General features: G+C 39.6%; 1 protein-coding gene across 6 annotated transcripts in view; it reads left to right on the top strand.

The window, feature by feature from the left end:
• LOC104017958 (solute carrier organic anion transporter family member 1C1) overlaps positions 1 to 21,887 on the top strand; it is a 36,726-nt gene continuing 14,839 nt past the window's right edge. For 2 of the 6 annotated variants that reach the window (XM_087764827.1, XM_009471040.2), the window contains exons 1-10: positions 7,779 to 7,809; positions 10,070 to 10,215; positions 10,839 to 10,980; positions 11,087 to 11,219; positions 12,674 to 12,804; positions 13,023 to 13,169; positions 17,721 to 17,819; positions 18,621 to 18,857; positions 20,006 to 20,170; positions 21,230 to 21,425. In XM_087764827.1, coding sequence (XP_087620953.1) covers positions 10,105 to 10,215; positions 10,839 to 10,980; positions 11,087 to 11,219; positions 12,674 to 12,804; positions 13,023 to 13,169; positions 17,721 to 17,819; positions 18,621 to 18,857; positions 20,006 to 20,170; positions 21,230 to 21,425 — 1,361 coding nt within the window. In that variant the 5' untranslated portion in view covers positions 7,779 to 7,809; positions 10,070 to 10,104. Of the gene's footprint in view, positions 122 to 1,093; positions 1,168 to 6,875; positions 6,906 to 7,272; positions 7,360 to 7,778; positions 7,810 to 10,069; positions 10,216 to 10,643; positions 10,981 to 11,086; positions 11,220 to 12,662; positions 12,805 to 13,022; positions 13,170 to 17,720; positions 17,820 to 18,620; positions 18,858 to 20,005; positions 20,171 to 21,229; positions 21,426 to 21,887 lie in introns of those variants that run through there. The other 4 variants (XM_087764826.1, XM_087764828.1, XM_087764829.1 and 1 more) reach the window with 4 other exon arrangements.

The following is a 21,887-nucleotide window of genomic DNA, read 5'->3' as shown; positions in this document are numbered from 1 at the left end:
CGAGATGAGCTGGCCTCGGTCCCCTCGGATGTGCAGCACCAGTGGGATCCTCCATAGCTCCAGTGCGACCTGTGCTTTGCTTGAAAAGAAAAACTACTTCCCAGGAGCTATGGGCTGGCAGGTAACTCTCTGGGATAAAAGAGTGTTCCTTGTGGTAACTAGAAAGGGAGGGCAATAGGCAGAGGGTGCTGTGGCTGACGTCCCCAGCATTGCACCGCGGTGGGGGAAGTGTGTCTGGTGTATCTGGCTTGGGTGTAATAATTGCATCACAAGCTGTAAATGGGAACCCCCAGGCTATCAAAGGGGATTAAAACTACTGCCTGTTTATAAAGTGCTCATGCTGGAGAACGTAGGCAGTGACAGTAATGAACAGATGGGAACAATTTAGTGTCCTAGGCCTCTAATTCTAGTCCTAATTGAGTTGGTTTAGTGCTTCCGAGTTTATAAATTGAGTGCAGTAAATAAATTACGTTCTCTACCGCCAATAAAAGATTATTTCTTGGCACATATTTGTTAATGTTTGTCAAGTCTAATTTTAAAACATAGATGGCATGGCTTCCATTACTTCTCTGGAGATTGTTTTATACTCTGTTAATTTTACTGTCTTGGAACTTCTCCCAGTATGTCACAGACACGCTGCTGTGTTCATTTTTTCTTTTAATATAGAGTTTCTTATCTGATTTAATATTCATTTTTTCTCTTTGATGTTTTCACGTTCTTCAGATATTTACTTGTGTCAAGATCCCTAAAGTAAGCCTGTACCTTCCCTATGTACTGAGCACCTCATGATTTGTCCCAAGAATGCACAAAATTTGTGTGCTGCTCATCTAATGAACATCCTTTTGTTCTGAAAACTGGTTCTTGACTAGCATATTGCTTTATTGCCTTGGAAAAGGTCTTCCACTGTTGCTTTAACCAAGGTCTTCCTCCATTTTAATACTGTGTGAATTTTTTAGTTTTGAGATTTTTCTATAATTTTTGCCATTTACAAAACAAAAAGCAAAGAACCATTTTTTGTAAACTGTGTTGTCATTGACCCTGTGTAACTGAATTCCAGAAACTTGTTTTAGGGACTCCTATTTTTGCTTTTCAGAACCTCCAAAGCCAACAACGAAAAAAAAGAAACATGGGTCATCATGATGCTGCCCGAAGTGGAACGCCAAGATAGTGAGTATACTACCTTTTTAATGTTTACAACTATATCAGTGATGATACCTATGACTTTTCTTACAGATTGTAGAGGAGGAGAAGTTTACAGTCCTTAGCAGAAGAAAGAATTTCCCATTGGGCTTATGCCTGAGATTGTGCTGCACAATAGTTGTAGCGATAGTTCACAATATGTTTGCTTTAGATACTCCTCATGTAAAAACCTGACTCCCTAAAAATCAATTTCTGCAACTAATGCTTAAAAAATCTTTAATAGATCATTTCATTAAAAAAACAAAACTCTACATAAAATATTATTTCAAAAAGTAGCTGTGAGAAAGGCAGCCTTCCTTGGAACAACAAGGAGAAATACTGATCTGGGGAGAAATTAGGACATGCTTTCCTTGAAGATTCCTACATCTAGCACTTTTTAAGTGAAAGCACAAAGTTTGTAAGTTTTCTTTAATGACTTTTAAAACATCATTTAGTAGTAAAAAAATCCCTAAGTTGCATAAGTTATAATAGTCTTGCATATAAAAGTACTTTAAGGTTTCTTCATATTTAAAAAAAGTTAGGGTAAGTTTGTAATGTCCTAATGTACAAACAAATTGGTATTGAGATGTTCCTCCTACATTTCCCACCAAGGACAGAGTGAAAATAATTTGAGAATTACTTAGCAATACCATATGTTATTATTGTACTTTTGAATGCAAGAGCTAGCTAGTACTGAAACACCGATCACTTTGACAGGCAAAAGCGGTGCAGGTCCAGCAGGGGCTCAGAAGAGTTCTTCCTATGACTTTGGTCAAATTTACTGGAATCCAGGGGATTTGCCCTGGTTTTGCCAGCAGATAATTTCTCCTGTGCTTTTCAGTTATCATCCATGAGGAGATGAGATTGAAAATCATAGAATTATAGAATCGTTAAGGTTGGAAAAGACCCTTAAGATCATCGAGTCAAACCGTTAACCTAGCACTGCCAAGTCCACCACTAAAAACTGTGTCCTTGAGCACCATATCTACCCTTCTTTTAAATGCCTCCAGGGATGGAGACTCAACCACTTCCCTGGGCAGCCTGTTCCAATGCTTGACCACCCTTTCAGTGAAGAATTTTTTCCTAATATCCAACCTAAACTTCCCCTGGCGCAGCTTGAGGCCATTTTCTCTCATCCCATTGCTTGTTACTTGGGAGAAGAGACCGACCCCCACCTCACTACAACCTCCTTTCAGGTAGTTGTAGAGACCAATAAGGTCTCCCCCTCAGCCTCCTCTTCTCCAGGCTAAACAACCCCAGCTCCGTCAGCCGCTCCTCGTAAGACTTGTGCTCTAGACCCTTCACCAGCTTTGTTGCCCTTCTCTGGACATACTCCAGCACCTCGATGTCCTTCTTGTAGTGAGGGGCCCAAAACCTAACACAGAACTCGAGGTGCGGCCTCACCAGTGCCGAGTACAGGGGCACTATCACCTCCCTGGTCCTGCTGGCCACACTTGCACTCCTTGTGCAGGCATGTTGCTATAAGTGCCCAGAGTTAACTATTTACAAGCGGAGGGTTTCTCTCCACTGGCACTCTGCTCATGAAGGCACAACCGCACTTCGTGATCCTGCTCCCTGGTGCGCAGAGGCTCACTCCTCCTTGCCCTCTGGCTCAGGCGCGTTTTGCACTCCCACAGAGCTGGCACAGGCAGTGCTCCCACTCTGAGCTTGAGCTTAGAGAGGTCGGCAGAGATCTTGGCCTGAGAAATACATCAGTACTGATGTATTTGAAGATGACTTCTTTCGGGTTGTATTCCACTGTAGAATTGCTTGTTTACTTTCTTTTAATACAATCTTCTGTGGCAAAAAGGGCTGTGATTTTTAGAAACTAAATTTCCCTGTCAGTTTATTAGGTTCATGTTTAATACAACTTGCACACAAGATACTTGTAAAAGGTGATTTCCAATTGCATACATTGAAGGTGGGCATCCGTCTTCTGAAGGTTGTCAGTGGTAGTTAGACTTCTCTTGCAGCTTTGAAAGCATCCCCAGTACATTTGTTTGGGCTATCTAAGTCCCCTGACGTTTTATTTACATGATGTTTTGTTTTATTTTATGATGTTTTCTATTTTATTTTACAATGTTTTATTTACTTACAGTAGAGTGCATCTGAACAACAATTCCTTTATTCATGTTAGAGCATTGATCCAGCATGTGCTGGAGATTCAGGCTGAAAGTCATGCATTAACACTGACAAAAACTTGATTTTTTTTTTGAGATACCCTTTTCTTTTTCAGAAGACTAATTAATTCAAGCACAAATTATATCTAAATTCAAAGGCAATATACAGACCATCTTACCAAGAAATGATAATACTTGAAATAATTTTTTATGTCTGTTCCTCCAAGGTTAATAGTATTGTTTCCCATAAAAGCACACACGTAATATCTGTCTTACAGTTTGAAGAGATCAGTAACACTCCTCCTCTACTACTATTATTATTAGAGGTTTTACATATGAGTACTCAGTGGGACCCCATCCTTGGGGATAAAATTCCCTTACTGCAGAGTTAGATTGCACCAATTTTGCAGGAGGCCTGTGAACAGTTGCCAAATTAAGTTTTACAGGAGAAAATTCTCGTAGAAGAACACTGTGAAATTATTTTACTGCTTGTGTCTTTGTCTTTTATTAATTCTCTTTGGGACCTAAAGAAACTGGAATTACTAAAATAAGATCACATGATAGCTTAGCATAGCAAGCCCAAATCCTCTGTGCACCTTTCTGGAGGTGAAAAATTGGTGTCAAGAAAAAGACTGAACACCTTATGTACAAACCATGCTTCTAAAAGCTTTTTTCTTTTTGAAGCAGACGATTAACTTCCCCCTCCCCCCCCCCCCCCGCCCCTTCTTTCACTTCTTTTCCCTCCATGTGTCAGCAGTAGTAGGGAACAATCTATCAGAATTGGCATTCCACCACCCTCTGCTACTACTTACTCCTGAGGAAACCCACAATGTCCCTTGCAGACTGAGCTCCCTGAGCCTTGGTCTTGCAGCCACGTCAGCCCTGACATGGCATCTCCACGTGATCTTTTGGCTGCCAGCTTGGCGCTTGGGGTTCTGCCACTTCGGGCTGGGGCTGTGTTTGGCAGTAAAGCTCAATCAGTGCAACCGAGCGCAACTAAAGCATTGACAAGTGGGTTCCTCTTGCACAACGCTTCCTCCGCTGATGAACAAGATGCAGTTCTGAATGGGCAGCCACCTGGGCGGGAGCTGCCATCTGGTTTACCTCTGCATGGCAGGAGGCCAACCCTAAAACTTCTGCAGTTTCTTAAGTGACTGCCACACAAAATAACCTCCCGGAGAAATGAGCCAGCTGAGCATGGGAACGTACACCCTCTCGCTCTGAATGTCCTTACTTGTCCTCAGCCGTAGAATATCTTGCACCCGTTTGATGTGGTTCATAACACACTGAGGGCGTTGATGTGCAGTCAGCCAGGCACATCACATCAGGGACACTGTGTCCTGCTTTGGGAACATGGCTGGTGGTGCTACGCAGTGCAGCACCCAGCCGGGCTCGGGAGGCAGCTCCCTCCACTAGAGCTGTTCCTGGGACTGCTTGCAGGGGGCTCTTGCGCCTGTCACTACCAGACATGATGGCTGTCATTCAGCCTGCCGCAGACAGACAGTGTTGGGTAACTGTCACCGCAGCAACATTTCATCAGCAACAACAAACATTTCCTTGTTGGTCACCTGCTCTCCTGTTTTTGAGTTTCCATGTTACCATGGGCCTTGCAGAACAGGTTCCCAGTGGGCAAGGCCAACGTACAACCAGTTGTCAGGCTGGGGGCTGACACAACGGGCCAGGCTGTGGCTTGTGGAGAGGCACTGATGTGTGCTGCTGATGCTGATGTCTGCCAGCATGTGCTAGTGGGCTGGCTGGGATCCGGCAGCTGCGGCTTGCCTCCCCAGGACTGCCCTTCCGTAACAAGGCCCTTTTCCTCATCTGCTAGCAGCTGCCATATCACAACTGAGTTGCACAGACAGGCATGACGGCAAATGCTGTCATAGACACCAGAGCGCAGTTTGCAAAAGTTGTGGAAGACTATTTTTATGCGAGCACTGAAGTGTTTTATGGTGGGATTCATGTCTCCTGACTTTCCGTTGTCAAAAGCTGATCTTGCTGTCTAGCCTTCTTTCACAGCCATATCTGGAGTTCGTTTCATCTCATACCTAGAGTAAGTATCTAAAATAGACCAGACAACTCATACCTTTGGAAATGCCTCTTTTTCCTCCTCTGACTATAAAGAGAAACTGATTGAGTGGCTCATCTGGGAGTGTCTGCACTGAATCCATGCAGTGCTGCCTCATAAGTGGATCCTACCATCTGTGTGCAACGATCACAAGAAGTATCATGCCCTCTATAGATAAACTTCTTTGTATTCAACTTTAAAATACATTTATTGAAGTGCTGATGGGATTTTTCTGGGTGTCTCATTTTGAGAACTGTACCTCCTCTCCTGATAGGCAATGGGCTTGCAGTTACCTTTCCAACAGACTTCTGTTCTTCTACCTGGTTGCAGGCTGACAGCAATGATAAATAGGGGACCCATTGCTAATGTTCATATATGTTTTTCCTCAAACTTTGCAATATCATCATAGTTAAAAACAGTCCAAATCCAGGTTGTAATAGATGTAAATTTAAAATTATCAGATGAAGCAAATTCTGATTTATTCTAGTGATATTCTGGTGAATGAATCTAAGCATTTTAAAGATTTTTTTAAAAAAATAATAATTAAGGAGTTAAGAACCAGGCAAAGATAGCTCTTTTTCACCTAAATAAAAGTATGAGAATGTATCAGTTTATCTGAAGAATAGGTTTGATTGCATTTCCTGTATTCTGAATTCTTTTAAGAGAAAGAAAGTTTCAATATGTACATTCTTCCCTCGTGTTAAAACTAAATTAATTAACAAGAAGTTAGCATTTAAAGACTAATGCAAAAACATTGCAATTAAAACCATTATAGAAAATAATCTTTTTCTGTGTTGCATATATTCTTACTACATGGTAGAAATGAGCTGTGTTTTAATTTGCTCACTGAGTATCTGGTGACAGCATAGAGTCCCGCTGGAAAAACAGAAAAATTGAAACTTTAAATAAAGACCCATAATAAATCAATAAATATGTAATCATCACAGTAAAATTCATAGAATTCTATCAGGCAAAATTCAATAGCAAGTGTGAATATGGCAGATAAAATAATTCCCTGCAGTTAACGACTAAGCTTCAGGGGAAAGTGAGAACTTGCATATTTATGGATTCAGCAAGTTTATTATTTCTTTTAGCTTTCATGACTAAATAATACATTTCCACGTATTTCATTGAGTTAATTTAATCTTTAACAAATCTCTTAATGTATTTTTATACAGAAAAATCTAATCAAGGCTTTTCATACAAACTTTGTCAAGTTTGTATTTCAGGAGTTTACCTTTTGCTGGAAAGAAAGGGGGTGGTGGGATAATGCTTTTTCCTTCCAGGGTCCCTGAAGTTATTGGAGTCATAAACCTCTTTTTTTTCTATATTTAGAAATCACTAGAATGGTTCTTTAGTTAAATGTGAATCTGATTTTGTAATTTAAGTTTCTGCAGAAAATGAGCACCGTACTGTTACGTGCAACCAGATGACCAAAAACCATTTCTTGAGACTCTGTAGATAACCCCTGGAATGACTTTTGGGTCAGAATCTTTCCTTGCGCTGGAGAGTTCTGCTCTAGAGAAGACATGGATTAGGTGGGTTTGCACTCTGTATGTGCCCTGTTAGACGTGAAAGCTGATTTTCTACTTGTGCTTGGTAAGGACGTGAGAGCTGGGCTAGCTGTGGGAATACGCTCGCTCTTTTTGTTTGGCCAGTCTGTAGTCAGCTTGGAGGAATACCTGTGTCATCTCACGTCTCCTACTGGCACCTGCAGGAACTGCTTGTGGTTGTGCTAAATAATCCTGGTTTATAATAGGCAGGGGGTCTGACGGCAGGCTGTGATTTCCTGAGGGCATTGGCTTCTCTTTAGGTCTCCATGAGGGTAGCCCTCCTGCACCTCTGCACTGGGGTTGTGACACAGAGGGCCCATACCAAAAACTGGCAGATGCCAACACGCAATTCATTCCCTTTGAGGAGCTAAGTCATCCCTTAGTATCTCTGCTGACCCTCATCAAAGACACCAAGAAGTGCAAGTTACTGAGGCTGCAGGTAAGATGCTTGGAAAAACTGAGCCTGTTCTCTCCGGGGTCTTGTATGTGAGCTGAGCTGCTCCATGGCTGTTGGGTGGATGGTAAGGAGTCCCTTTGGAGAGGTGCTTAAAGCAGCTTTAGTGTTTAGACTTTAGGAAAAAATAAAAAAAAGGGTGAAGAAAACAAGTTGTTCCTCCAGGGAGAGGCTGGCACCACTAGCGTGCTGGCAGGTAGGCTGCCAAAGTAATGACAACACAAGAAACCTGCCTACTTTTGCAAAGCTTTTGTATCAGTGATCGTGGGAAAGTTTTGCAATCACTGTAAGAAGGAAATTCAAGGTTTAAAAAAATGTGGTGGAGTGCTCCACTTCTTGGAGTAGGCAGTGCTTTTGCTGTGACGTTGTGCTGGCTTCAAGCCTGAGAGCCCTAGGGCACGGGAAAGAAACAGCCTGACACCGCAGTGGCACAAAGTAAGTTCTCTCTCTCTGCCTCTCACTGTCTCTCCCCACCCTCACTTCCTGCTTCTTTCCGTTTGTTTGTTTGTTTGTTTGTTTAATTGTTAGGTGCTAGCGCAGGACAGACCAAGCTTTTTGTACATCTCAGTGTCACTAAACTTGAAAGAGATTATGTAAAGCGCAAAGGTACGATTCTGCAAATTAGATTTTTTTTTTAAAGGATGAGCACTGTGGACAGCGGGATGCTTTATCCCTCCACACAAAAACTATTCATTACCATTAACTCATTTTTAAAAATTGTGATAAATTAAATCTTGTATTATTTTCTTTACTTCATTTAATTTTAAATACCACTAGCGTCAATGATTCACTGGTTTACCAAAGTTCAGATTTTTATAGAGTGGTTATGGAAAATGTTATTGTTTCATTAGGCATAAGAGAAGTGTTTATACAGTTTAACATTTTCTATAAGTTTAAGGTAGATTATTAGGCTGGCAGCATAACATTAAATATTGTGAAAAGAAAACCATGTCACTGATTTAAATACTGTTTATTTAAGAGTCAGATGTTTCACAAAGTTAATCATCAACAAAATGCAAACCAAAAAAGAATGTATTTGCTTTAGAGAACTCTGTCTTTCAGCTCCCATCCTGTAAAGATTGGGGTAAATCTGAATTCACCATACTTTAATTATCTATAACTTCTTTATTCAATGTTTTTTGATTTGTGAGCTGCTGAAGATGGTCTAAGGAAGGTTAGGTACCTGTAGAAATTTCATATGTGGATCACTCTGAAATACACGTGTTTGCTTTTCATAGTCACTTTTGGTGGATCCTACTGGAGTAGGATTTGGAACTAAAAACTACAAAATTTAAGTTGGAGTGCTTATGAGGCTTTATATCTCATTATTACACATTAGTGCCTATTTTCAATCATTAGGAATAACTTTCAGGGGGCTGTTGGATTGCTAAGAGAGTGTTGTCCTTTCTGGGCATGAGTGGACATTTCTCAGGGAGTCCAGGTTGCTCCTGGGCATTTTGCTCGGGAGAGCCAAGCTCTCCAGAGGAACAGAGTGACCTTTGCATGTTAGCCCAGGACCCTGCCACAGCCCTACCACCCCTGGTGTTGAAAACCCCTCAGGACACGTAAATGGCCTCTGCTCCTCGGTCAGCTGGCCTCTGGGGTCTGCAGGAGGGGAACTTTGAGAAGTTCCCAGAGGAATTAAACAGAGTGGGATATCTAAGATTCCAGTGTCTTGGGGGGAAAATGTTACAGGCCAATTTCTTGACCTGTGTTCCTCTATATTCCTCTAATACATGTGGCAATGTATATTGGAGCTAACTAATTGATTTCGGTACTACTGCGCCAGTTTTCCAACAGAGGAATCTGGCAATAGCTTTTTTTGACTTGTTATCATTCCAGATCTCTCTGTATGAGCTGGTTTCCCCTGATCAGCTTAATCTACACCAACCAACGTAGCTAAGATGACTCCTTGTATCGGGGCCAATTTTTAAACAGAAAACTTTGGCAGTCTCATTAAAATAGCTACATTTATCATCTGTCTTGCAGGACTTTGTGGAGACTTGTGGACATAAAGATAATCATTATTAGTTTCTTTTAATCAGTGCCCTCTTTTTCCCTAATACATCTTTACCTACCGTATCTCTTTACCTTATTTTCTCCTCAGTCATCATTTGTGGTCTGATTCTACAAACAATTATTCAATAAATAATGTTACTGTTGGCAGACGTGAATGTTGACAGAATGGTCCAGAGTAGTGTTCAGTATTTCTACAAATTCATAGATTACGCAGTTAGAGAAAATCCTCATAAATATAATATCAGGAGCCTACTGGATCCTACCAAAGGTCCATTTAGCCTGGAACAGTGATCAAAAGCGGATATCTGAAAGAGAATATAAGAATTGGTTCAGGCATGGTGAAGATGTTTCTCTGACATACTCTCCTAGCCTCCAGTTGCCTAGGGACTTTCCTTCTCTACAAAGATTTCTAAAGACTGTCAGCAAGTTGCCTCGGAATTTTCCATCTATCCAAGAAGATCCTGAAGTCTTTTAGAAAGCAGATTTCATAAAGCAGGTGCACCAATCCTTAAATCATTACAATGACACTTTGAACACTCTTTAACATCCTTCCTGAGAAAAGTTGTCAAAGTGTAGACATCTCAAGTAGTGTCTTACCATCTAGTATGTCTGAAAAACATTGGAACCTTTATTCTTATGCAAATAATAGTTAATCATAGTGATATTTTCCAAACAGGAAGACCTACATATCAGATCTGGAGGAGGAAAACCATGGACAGACCAATAACTGCTGGCGAACTTAAAGACAAGTCACTCTTCCAGGACAGCGATGGCAGCGCAGTTCCTGCCAAGAGCGTGTACCATAATTGTTCAAAGCTAAAGGTATGGAGAGGAGCCCTCAACACATATTTTCTCTGGAATACTGAAAATGACAATTTTAAGTTCTATCAAAATTGACTTCATTCTGTATGACACTCTGACACTACCTATGCTGGAAACAATGCTGTAGGTTGTGATTCCAAGCACATAGAAGTCAATAAATGTGTTCAGCAGTTAAAAAAGAGGCCATATTTTACTAAAAAGTCATTTAGAGGTGTGCTATAGTCACAGTGGTACTTGCAGCTATACCTTTTAATCCATGTTTTTTAGAACAGGAGAAGCAGGAGTAATAAGACATGCCATAATAATAGTACCAGTAATGAACAACTTTATGCTGCAAGTTTTCCCTAAGGAAGGAAACAGCTAAAACAGTATGTGGTAGAAAGGTAGAAGGTGCACACAGTCAACGTCAACTTTCTTTTTCTTTGCAGTAGAAGAGGCTTTGGAGGCCATCCTGAAAGAGAAAGGAAAATCTTCTGTTTTAATGAAAACAATAGGAAGAATCTCTTCACAGAGAATTAGAAAGCAAAGCATTTGATTTTTGTGTTTCTTGAGCAGGTTGCTCAGACATCCAGCCATGAAGAAAAAATTGTTTGTTTGCCAACTCAATTATTTTCTCTCTTCAGATATTTCTTGGAGCTCTAGCTTTTTCCTTTTTTGCCAAAGGATTTTCTGGAAGCTACATGAAAAGCATGTCCAGTCAAATTGAAAGGAGATTTGAAATCTCATCATCAATTGTTGGCATTATTGATGGCAGCTTTGAGATAGGTATGTGTACTTTCTTTGAAAGTGGATAAATACTGCTTCTTAATACATTTTCCCCCTAAAAAAGATCTTTCTGTGATCTTACTGGTTCTCTCTCCTGTTGATGCAGGTAACTTAATGGTAATGGTGTTGGTGAGCTACCTTGGACCAAGAGTTCATCGACCAAAAGTAATTGCTATTGGATGTCTCATCATGTCCTTAGGAGCATTTTTGTCAGTGATGCCTCAGTTCCTAATGGGACGGTAAATATGGAGAATTTTCACATTGTGCACTATTTGAACTTGACCATATGAAGTGATTTTTAATCACACACTTGAGTTAAAAGCTTGACATTAGTAGTTTCTTCCAGATAACAGGAAGGTTTTAACAGGTGGATTTTTTAGTATTGACTTTCTGATTTCCTCTCTGAAAGCTTACCTCTTTCTACAGGTAAGTAAGAGAGAAACCTCAGGTTTCTACAGAACTTATACATAATTAAGGATAAAGTGGGTTGAATTTTTCACCTGGAATAGATATATATAGATACGTATTTTTTTCCTACCTGTTCTTTTATTTTATACTTAAATGAACTGTAATGAGATCTTGATGGAAGAGGTTTCTTTCTTCATGGTGGCTATTCATGCTAAACTCTTTAAAATTATGAAGATTTGTATCTATCTCCACTGAACTCAGGGAGAGTTAAATATCTAAATACCCCTTCACATCTAAGCTTTAGTGCTTACATAGTTGTCAGAAGCAGTTCATACCTCTCCAATCCTTCGGCATCCTTACTGAATTGTAGTTGAAAATAAAACCCCTCTGTCCCTCAAAAATTAAAATTTATTTGTGCACCTTCCTTAGTTTCAAGACAAATACCTTTGATGAGGAGGGTATGGAAAGAATTATGTCTGGGGACCATGGTATGGAAAGTGGCCACAGTCACTACTCTGCTTGAGAACCTGCACTGCAGGGGACAGCACAGGCCAGAAGCAGAGCCATGGAAATCCCTGATTTAACCCAAACTCACAGCCAAATTCTGAAGATCACCCATTCTCCACAACACTGAGCAAAAGCCAGTGGCCATGGGGACCTCACTGTCATCCATCAGAATATTAAAGGTTGCCACTTGATTGCACAGTCAGAGGGAATATCTGTTCTCCATTTATCCCGATGTGGCATAAATGTACTCAAGCTGGCTTCAATTTACTTAGCAGATTTGCTGTAGTAGCTGGCTGCCTAAATACAAACTGGCACATGTGTTTTGCAGCCTGTGTTAATCTCTTTATAGACACAGACAGGTTACTACTAGATCCTTAGCTAGCTAATTTTAAACTAGCACAGAAATCTGTATGTTACACATCTGTCACATAGGTAAGAAACTGGTGCCAATGTGGAAAAACATCAGCAATGTTGTATGTAGATAGATGTGGATGGACTCTGCCTCTGTCCTTCAGTCTAAAGAATGGTCTCTTAAGCCCTGGAAGCAGCTTTTTTGCTCTTTAGCCTAAGAAAATATTGGGGTTGGAATGGTCAGAGCATTTCGAAAAGGCTATGAAGATACCTATCTTTTTTTAAGTGAAAGCACTGGAAATGGGTTGCCCCTCTGCTTTGCCTGCATGTAACAGGAATGAGCATGTATGAACACAAGGCTCATACACACTTCCTGCAAAGCAGAGTCTTTCATGTGTCAGTTGTATTTTACATAGTTGTTTTCCAGTTATAATTATGAAAAGATAACTGTTACTGTGGACAACTCCTCTATGAGTGTATCAGCTTGCTCCCCAGCATCCACTGAGGGCCATCCAGTCACAGATGCTACAGAAACACCCAGTACAATGAAAAATTTCGGTAAGCAAAAGCTCTGATGCTGAGTTCCTTTCTTCTGCTTGTCCCCATTTTATACACCCTCTTTTACTGGAAAGGAGTAAAACCACTGTTAGAAACTATGATATGTACAGACCCACCCTATAATGATTGTAAAAAACCATATTTTATGTTATTTTTCTGTTGCAATAAAGTATTGTCAGAATTATGTTCACAGAAATGTAAACGTTTATGGCCTGCAGGATGTGAGAAAACAACAAATTCCTATTTGTGGCTCTTTGTGTTGATGGGGAACCTTTTACGTGGAATTGGGGAAGCACCAGTTATGCCACTGGGGGTTTCATATATTGATGATTTTTCTAAAGAAGAAAACTCAGCATTTTACATAGGTAATATACAAATGAGTGATTTTTATGCTAAACATGCTTTTCTTTAACATTTCTGTAGCCAAGCAAATACTCATCAAAAAAATCTATCTGCTCTATTCTGTATAATTTTGAGTTGTACAGAGACAAAAAAGCAATGCAAAAGAGATCTCATGTTTATTTTCAAAGAATATTTCCCAGATGGTCCTTTTGCTTTCCCCAAGTGGCTTCTGTTGTATGTGACAGTTTTCTTTGTGATGAAGAAAAGCATAATCAAATACTTGTTTTTCCAAAATGAGAAGTCATATCTGTCTTGTCTGGCATACCATCTTCAGTACCACAGCTTCAGAGGATAAAATTCTTCCTAATCACTGTTTCACAGAGAAGAGAATGACCCTGAATGTAAGGATCAGTAATGTAATGACAGTAATGTAAATGTGTTTCAGAAGCTTTTACCTGACTTTTTGAACTTTATAGGCAGCACACTTCCTGATGAAAGCTTTTTAAAGTCACTAGTACCGAAGGAAAAACCAAACCCTTACCAGGGTGTTGTAACAAGTCCCTTCTAATTGGGTTTTGTTGTTGTTGATGTTGTTGTTGTTTTGATGTAAGGTAGCCTATTGCCAAGACTTACACCCAAGCTAATTAATTTATTGCCAAACTGATTTAATAGCATGGAGTGTTTGTGTGGCTGAGGGAGGTCAAAATTGCTGCCTCAAGTGAACTTGGTGAAGTTGAACTAGTCATAAAGATGGTAAGACAGTTTCAGGAAGAGCTCAGTATGTAATGCTACAGGGTAAAGCCATTGCAAATGTCTTCATTTGGGGATGAGGAAATCTGCAGGTTGAAGAAAAGGGAAGTATTGTGAAGGCAGCTGAGAAAAACAAAAGTTCCACTCAACAGTTATCCAAAATATTTGTAATCACCTCTGAGCTTCTAATTAAAGGTATTTTGAAAAGTTCAGCTGAAATTTTTTCTTGTCAGAATCTGATCTGGGAGAGATTGTGACAGGTTGGGGACTATTGGGGAACTGAGATTAAAAATATAAAGTAAACACAGAGAACAGCGCGGATTCAACCAAAATGAAAATTTGTTTGGGTCATGCAAGTGAAATAAAGTATTTCATTTACAGAGTATTAAAATATTTCATTTTAACATTCTGACTAGCAATTTTCAGTCTCTTATTCCATTTTGATGGACTGACCCAATTTCCAAAAATAGTTAATGTTGAAATAGTCTTTTCCACGGAGTTGAAATTCCTTGTCTTGACCAACTTTAATTCTTTTCTGTATCTGATTTTTTTATCAGCTGACTGAATCAATTTATCATCAGTGGTTTTGTAGAATACAAAAAAAATTGTCCTACAATAAAAAAGTCAGTCAAGCCTTGCTGATGAATTTTGACTATTGATCTCATTATTTGACCCTGAGCAAGCAGTTGCACCTTCCTGTCTATCCCTTTTCTCCTGCCCTTAGATGTTTTGTTGAGTAAGAACATAAGTTATTTTGAGGCAGAGACAGCTTTTTATTAATGGTGAATAGAATACATTATTAAGTGTCAATAGAATGCATTAAAATCTTTTTGGCAGAGTTGTAGTGCAAATGATAATTTACAGCAATACAACCAGAGTTGTCATAGGAAGGAACAGAAAAGGAAAAAAATAGCATTTTTGTTAAGCTGTCTTACAGAGTTTAGTAGAGAATGGTAGCTTTTCTGTAGACAGGAAATTGATTTTTTTTTTTTTTTTTTTGGTCAGGAAATTCTATAGTTTTCAGACTGAGTTTTACAGAACCTTTTAAATTTATGTAGTTCTACCAGGCCAACAACGTGGTTGCGAGGTGATACAATGCACTGTACACTACATACAGTCCTGAAAAGCTCTTCTGCATAGGGTCACTACTCAGTATGACTGTAAGGTATAATGATCTGTCCCTCTGTGTCTATATGCAATTGGCATTTGTCAAGAGACAGGAATATCAGGATCTCAGTGGTTTGCTTTGTTCTGAGAGGGAGTGACCTTTAAGGCCAACCGCTCGGACTGAGAGGTTATTTCATAAATAATCCCTCATGCTAAGCACCTAATTTATTCAGGTATTTCATGGTCTTCAGATGGTTCACTTCTGTTTAGGTGCCTACAGAAAAGTTGCCAATATACATATGAGGATTTCATCTATACTAATAACCTTTCAGTAGCCAATTTTTAAAATGAATTTCTGATTTTATTTGAAACTGAACATTGACATGGTTAATTAATGGCAGTAGCCATCCACTTATCATGTAAGAGGAGTAATAGACAATTAAAGATATTTAATGAGGAGTACTTCACTTCCATGGATTTCTTACCAAAGCAGAGGCTTTGAATGAATGAAATTTCATCACTGAGTTGAGCACTAGCATATAATCTTGTATCTATTGGCTTCAGTAGAAACATATCTGATGCCAATGTATGCTGTAAATTTTAATACCTGTTACATGCTAAATTGCTCATCAATACTGAACTATGTCAATATGCAGCATCTGATTAACTGATAAATCTGCATGATTTACTGTTTGTGGTTTAATCTCCTTATTAATTACAAAGAATAAGTATTACAAAGGAAAAATATGCTAAGAAAATATCACAGTGAACTTATTTGGTTTTGTTTTTTCACAATACAAGCATATTATCTTAGTGAAGTTATTCTCAAATTTAAAGTATGTGCAAGTGTGAAATTTAATTTAAAAACTATACATATACAAAATTATTGCACATATGCTTCTTAGCTTATCTGATAGCTTATGGTATCTTAAAGAAATATACTGCATACAATATATAAAGCCACTGGTATGGGCATGCTGGTTTTTTTATCTGTTTATTTTAGAAATTTGCCACTGAGTATTTGAACTTTGGAGATGAACTTGCATAGTTCTGATAGTAAGTTCTGCTTAGGACTCAGTGATAAATAAACAGAAAGAGCTGATTCCTGGCTTCTAGTGTCAAAATCCAGACTCTGCAGAAATCAGTCATTTTGGAAGCATCAGAATTCAGTCTAAGTGCCAGATCTTCCAATAAAGTAAAATGAGAGAACTAAATGAAACCAATATGCAATTGGAGCAATGAAGCAAAGATGAAAAATCATATGGTTAAATTATGGTGTAAGAATTTATTACAGAAGTCCTTTATCATAAGCTGAGCAATCACTATATTCAGAAGAGAGTTTGCGAAACCAACAAAAGAAAATGCAGTGGAACAACACAGTAGGATTTACAGAGCATAGTGCCAAATGTGGGCAAGAACTGACAGGCACTTGGTCAAGAATTCCTTTTTTTCTAATATAATTAAGCCTTCTGCAACTTCAGACAGCTCCCAGGTGAAAGTTCCATGCTAGAATTCAGAAATCCGAATCACTGAACTTTTTTTGAAACTGTTACCCCCTCACAACTAAACTTCAACAGATCAACACAAGTTACAAGGGAATGTGAGAACCTGTGCTTGAATTATTTTGGGGTTATTCTTATTTTATGTTGATTGCCAGCAGTGGTCACTAAAATCAAGTTGCGCTGTATTTACATAGCCGGTCAGCAAAATGCATTCTTAGCTTCCTAGGTTTCTGCTAGCCTTCATAGCTTATTCATTTGCTCCTAGGGGCATCCCCCCTTCTGATCCCATGTTATCTGCTTTGTAAGCAGAGACAGAGTGGGAAATGGAAGCCCCAGTGAGGCCAGTGGCAAAACTGAAAGCTGCTTTTAAAGAGGTCATTACTTGATCACCAGATTTGATTTTTTTTTTACAGCTGCATAAGTACATATTAACACAACAGTTAGCTGATTTTCTCATACTGGTGCTGAATGAATCAACAAAGATTCTGTCTAATGAACTTTGAACACACGCACAGGGACACTTATATCTCCTTGTTGCCTACTGAAAATATTCTCAGGGTCCTGTACCTAATTCCATGTCCACGCACTCTTATTGTCCCTGCCATTCTAATGTGACTCCAAACTGCAAAGACGTGCCTTCTTGTATGCACGTCATCAGATCAATTACTCTTACTTAAAATTAAACTAGGGACCTGAACACATAGTACAGGGAAAAGTCCTGATTTCTACAATCACAGAACATCATGCAAGCTGTAAATAGAGTTGCAGGTACGCTTATGATACCTCCAATGGGCCTAGAGTTTTATGTTCATTAGTACACCACCACAAGCTGAACAATGCAACTACAAAAATCTGAGGAGAGAATTAGGGAGGAGGAGGGATAAAAATCATTGCAATGTTATTCTCTTTCTTCTTATTCCTTCCAAGACACCAAACTAGCTAATGAAATGCATGCAGCGGTCCATGTGAGACTGCCCTTGTTTCAGCAAAGCCCTGTGTGGGTGAAAGAGCTTGCTTCCACATCGCAGCTAGTGCGTTGGCAGCTTATGGCTTATTTTCTTGCTGCTCAAAGCTTCCCATTAGACAGCCCCTAACGGCCTGTGCCCCTCTTTTTTCTCCTCCTTACTCTCTCCTTTCCTTGCCCTCAGAGAAGAAGGCGTGCTTGTCCACGCAGTGTTTCACTCACTTTCCTTTGCCGCTTCCCTTCTCTTACAGGTCTGGTGAGATCCTCAGGCATGTTTGGGCCAACCCTGGGCTTCCTGCTTGGATCGTTCTGTGCCAGCCTCTGGGTTGACATCGGCATTGTGGATATCGGTAACAGACCATGGGGTGGTGCATTAACTGAGAAGATGGCTGTATATAGGAACCTGCATGCCAAGAAGCAGCTTCCCAGCTTACTACCCCAAAAAGGGGAGCTATCTAGAGAGTTTTTCCAATTCAAAAACTGGTGTTATTTACATTTTAATATCTGCAGTGTTGTAGCGTGACTGGAATAGCCCTTGATGCAAGACCCCTACCCCCACTGCAGAAAAATTTTGCACCTCTTTTTATACTTGCGCACGCACTTGTTATGCCCTGGCTGCACAACTGAGAACAAATGAGCAACTGAAAGGCCATCCCCACATTGAGGGAGCAGTGAAAGGCCTTTGGTCATGGACCCTTTCAACACTTGGCAAAAACTATGTTTTCTTAAAAAGCATGCAGCAAAGACTGATATGAAAACTCATTTAATTGTTCAAATCACTTTCAAGCCTCTAATCTCAGGGAAAATTTGAGGAACTTCAAGGAAAAACTGTTGAGTTTGGGGATGGAAGAAGGAGGGAACGGTGGGTAATTGAGAGGGAAGTTATTTTCGGGTGGTGAGGGGCCCTCTCGCTGTCACTGAGAAAGCGTTGGAAGATTGTGGCAAGGAAATGCCACCATGGGGCCAAACGGAGACATGTATTTTTGACTGCATGGGACTGATTTGATACAAGTTGCATTTCAGTTCTTCATGTGAAACATAAATCACCTCTGTTCTGGTTTAAATAATATATATATATAAGGATACTTATAGTAAGTTTAATTGCTCTGCATGATATTTAATCTCTTTTCTTGTCTTTCTGTATTTTATAGATGCCATCAGCATAAATCCTAAGGATACCCGTTGGGTTGGTGCCTGGTGGCTTGGATTGCTTATCTGTGGAGCAGTCAACTTCATTGCTTCATTGCCTTTCTGGTTTCTGCCTTACTCCTTGCCAAAAGAAGGAGAGAATGAAAATCTGAAGATTAGTCATTTGCCTGTTCAAGGAGATCACTGTAAAATAGACCCCCCAGCTCAGCCACAGTTAAAATTCTCACAGGCAGTAAAAGGTGAAAGATTGTTGCCCAAGTGTTTGCATGTGAATTCTCTCTCATGGGTTCATTCTGACCTGAGCACGGATTTGCACAACCCTCAGCAAAATGCACATTTCTGCAGTGCAAAGGATAGACAAAAATGCTCTCTTTAGTTTCTAGCATTATAATTACATGCAAGGGTGCGTTTCAGTCCTCTCCTGTCAGACAGCTGGAAAAAGCTCATGCTGTTGCTTTGGGCACAAGGGATTCTCAGTTCAACACGGTAGTTGTCATATGATGTATTTACAGCTATAATCCTATGATTATGAAGGAAGAGAGGGGAAAACATCCCATCCCTCATTAATGACCAATCCACAGCTGGCAGGTTACTGGTTCAGAGGCCAACATATGGGAGGGAAACATGGGGCTAAGTACTCCATGAGCTGTTGGAAGGATTTTACTGGATTCACAGCTCCTGTGTATGAGCTCAGGGATGATAAATTAACCTCGTATACGCAATATCAGACCCAACCACCCATTGCTGGACTCCCTCAAGGGTTTTATTTGTATGTATGTATGCATGTGCACCTCTTAGTGGCTATGGCAGATGTGTTTTGAACTCTCGTCTTTTAGGCAAGTGCGCCAACAGCCAGACTACAGGCTAAATGCAGGTTTTTGTCTTCACTTTAGTTTCGTGGACTTAGATACTCTAATCAAGGGTCTCAGGAAAGGTTCCAGCCTTTTGCTGGGTCAGGTGCTCCCTTTCTTTGAATATCAGCCTCATGTGGGGCTTGTGTCGTTTGTGAAGGCTCCTGCTTTAGGCACCAAACTTTTCACTTGGTACATTATGGAGAGTCTTAATGGTCCTCTAGGGACACTCTCCTGCACAGGCATTGAGAATCAGTGTTAATAGTCCTGTGTCACACACAAGATAATGTAGGATTTCTTATTCCCAGTTCAGCATCCACTGTGCCATTCAGCCTTGCTGCTCCTATAACTCTATAATGCTATGCTGGTAATAACGAAAACTCTCACTTGAGCAAGCATGTGTTTTGATAGGCAAAGAATTCTAACCTGCAATATAGCCAGTAATTAAATCAAAGTTAGTTTTATTATCTAAAGGATGTCAAAACAACTGTTCTCTGTGTTTATCAGGATGTACAGCATATACCTCTCCATTGCAGATTTCTTCCCAGCTCTGAAGAAGCTGTTTGGAAATCCAATTTTCCTGGTGTACATCTTCCTCACTATTCTGCAGTACAATTCTCTTGTTGGGTTGATAACCTATGAGACAAAGTTTATGGAGCAGCAATTTAATGTATCAGTGGCAAGAGCCATCTTTCTAATCGGTAGGTACCTGTCCTTCTTTTAAATTCCAGTGTCAAATAGGAAGCTTTTCTTTGTTATTTTGCCTTCATTTTTAGGAGGAGATTCTGTGAACTTTTTTGGTTCTTCCGTTTTGATTACAAACACAAATTTTATAAGCAATAAGAAACAAAAATGTAAACTGTTGAGTAATTTCATTCAGCTCAAAGCTCTTTTTCTATTTGCCGGTTCCCTCAAAAATAAGTTCTTTATAGTGTTCTACAAAAAAAGAATGCTGAAATTATATTCATCTTACAGTGATTAATATGGACACATACCCTGACAAGAAAACCAGGGTATTTGAGGTCATTGCAGAACTGATATTTCATTACTTTAATCTGAAGGCACCCTGCTTTGCTGCAGTCAGGTACAAATGTGGGAAGAACTTTCTTTTGCCTATCTTTTTTTTGATGCAGGGAAAGTGTTACAAAAACAACATGACCAAAAAGACCAACCAAACAAAAAAACACACAGAGAAAGGCAAACCCCTCACAATAAAACCTTGTAAAAGCTCTCTGTTTAGCATGTAAATATTAGGGCTGGAGTTTGTGAAATGCTGAACAGATTAAATCTAAATGCAAATCTTTCCATGATTCACTCTCAGAGCAAAATGGAATCCAATGCGAAACCAGACGCTGCTTCCTTTCATGTTCTGCTTTTTCTGTTCTTCCTTACAAGTTTTTTTTGTAACTTTCAGAAAGTTTAATGTTTTCTTTCAGTTGAAGAAGTGCCCATGAGCTAAGACATTTGTCTCATTTACTCCAGTTTCTAACAGGCACCTGTGTATCTTTTGTTATATCAGTATACAAACAAACAACAGTATAGTAAAAAGGTAGGGAATATTGAGGAACTAAGCTTTTTAAAGTCATAACATGACTTGAAATAAAATGAGGAAGAAAGCAAAATTACTTAAAGGTAATAAAAAGTCTTAGAACCTTGAAGGATCAGTCCAAAAATAGGTCAGGATCTGATATTTTGGAAACTACTAAAAAGGGTCAATGCAAGTGATAGCAATTAACTTTTTTATTACATTCTATTTGCAGGTGTGATACTTTTACCTGTCACAATCCTGGGGATGTTTCTAGGAGGCTTTCTGATCAAGAAATTCAAACTTCACATAACTGAAATGGCAAAGTTTGCATGCATCACCTTTATAGTAGCATATTTGTTAAACCTCTTGTACTTTACGTGCAGTTGTGAGGTGCTCCAGGTGGCCGGTTTGACAGTGCCCTACTCTGGGTTTGTATCCCCTTGGGTTTGTGTTGGTTGTGTCATTTGTCATGGTTGCTTCCTGTCCCATGCAGAACATGGTGCATGCACCTCTGCTCCTCTACTCTCACAAACTAATCTGGGTTTGTAATCTCATCTGGGCTATGAACCTTCTACTGTAGAAAACATTTTGATTTGAATTTGGATGAGTTCTGAAATGTGTCTTCCCTGTCTGTAGCATAATGCTATATCCTTTTGCATACAAAAAAATAATATATGTGTCTGTTTAAAGACAACAAATTTTTGTTGAACTTGACCTGTATTAGGTCATCTGCTAGTGCCAGTCAGTGGGGTTTCAGCTAGAGTGGAGCTACTGTGATTATATCATTTTACTGCTCCCTTGGTGGTGATACGCTTGAGAAAATCCTAGGTTTTGAGATAGACTTGTCAAGCGGAAATGATACCTAGTGTTGGGGATGGGCAGAATATCCT

Source organism: Nipponia nippon, unplaced genomic scaffold (assembly GCF_047370975.1).
Source record: "Nipponia nippon isolate SJK-2023a ecotype South Korea unplaced genomic scaffold, ASM4737097v1 scaffold_3, whole genome shotgun sequence".
NCBI lineage: Eukaryota > Metazoa > Chordata > Aves > Pelecaniformes > Threskiornithidae > Nipponia > Nipponia nippon.
Note: the sequence above shows the minus strand (reverse complement) of the source record. Positions and strands in the feature narration are given on the sequence as shown.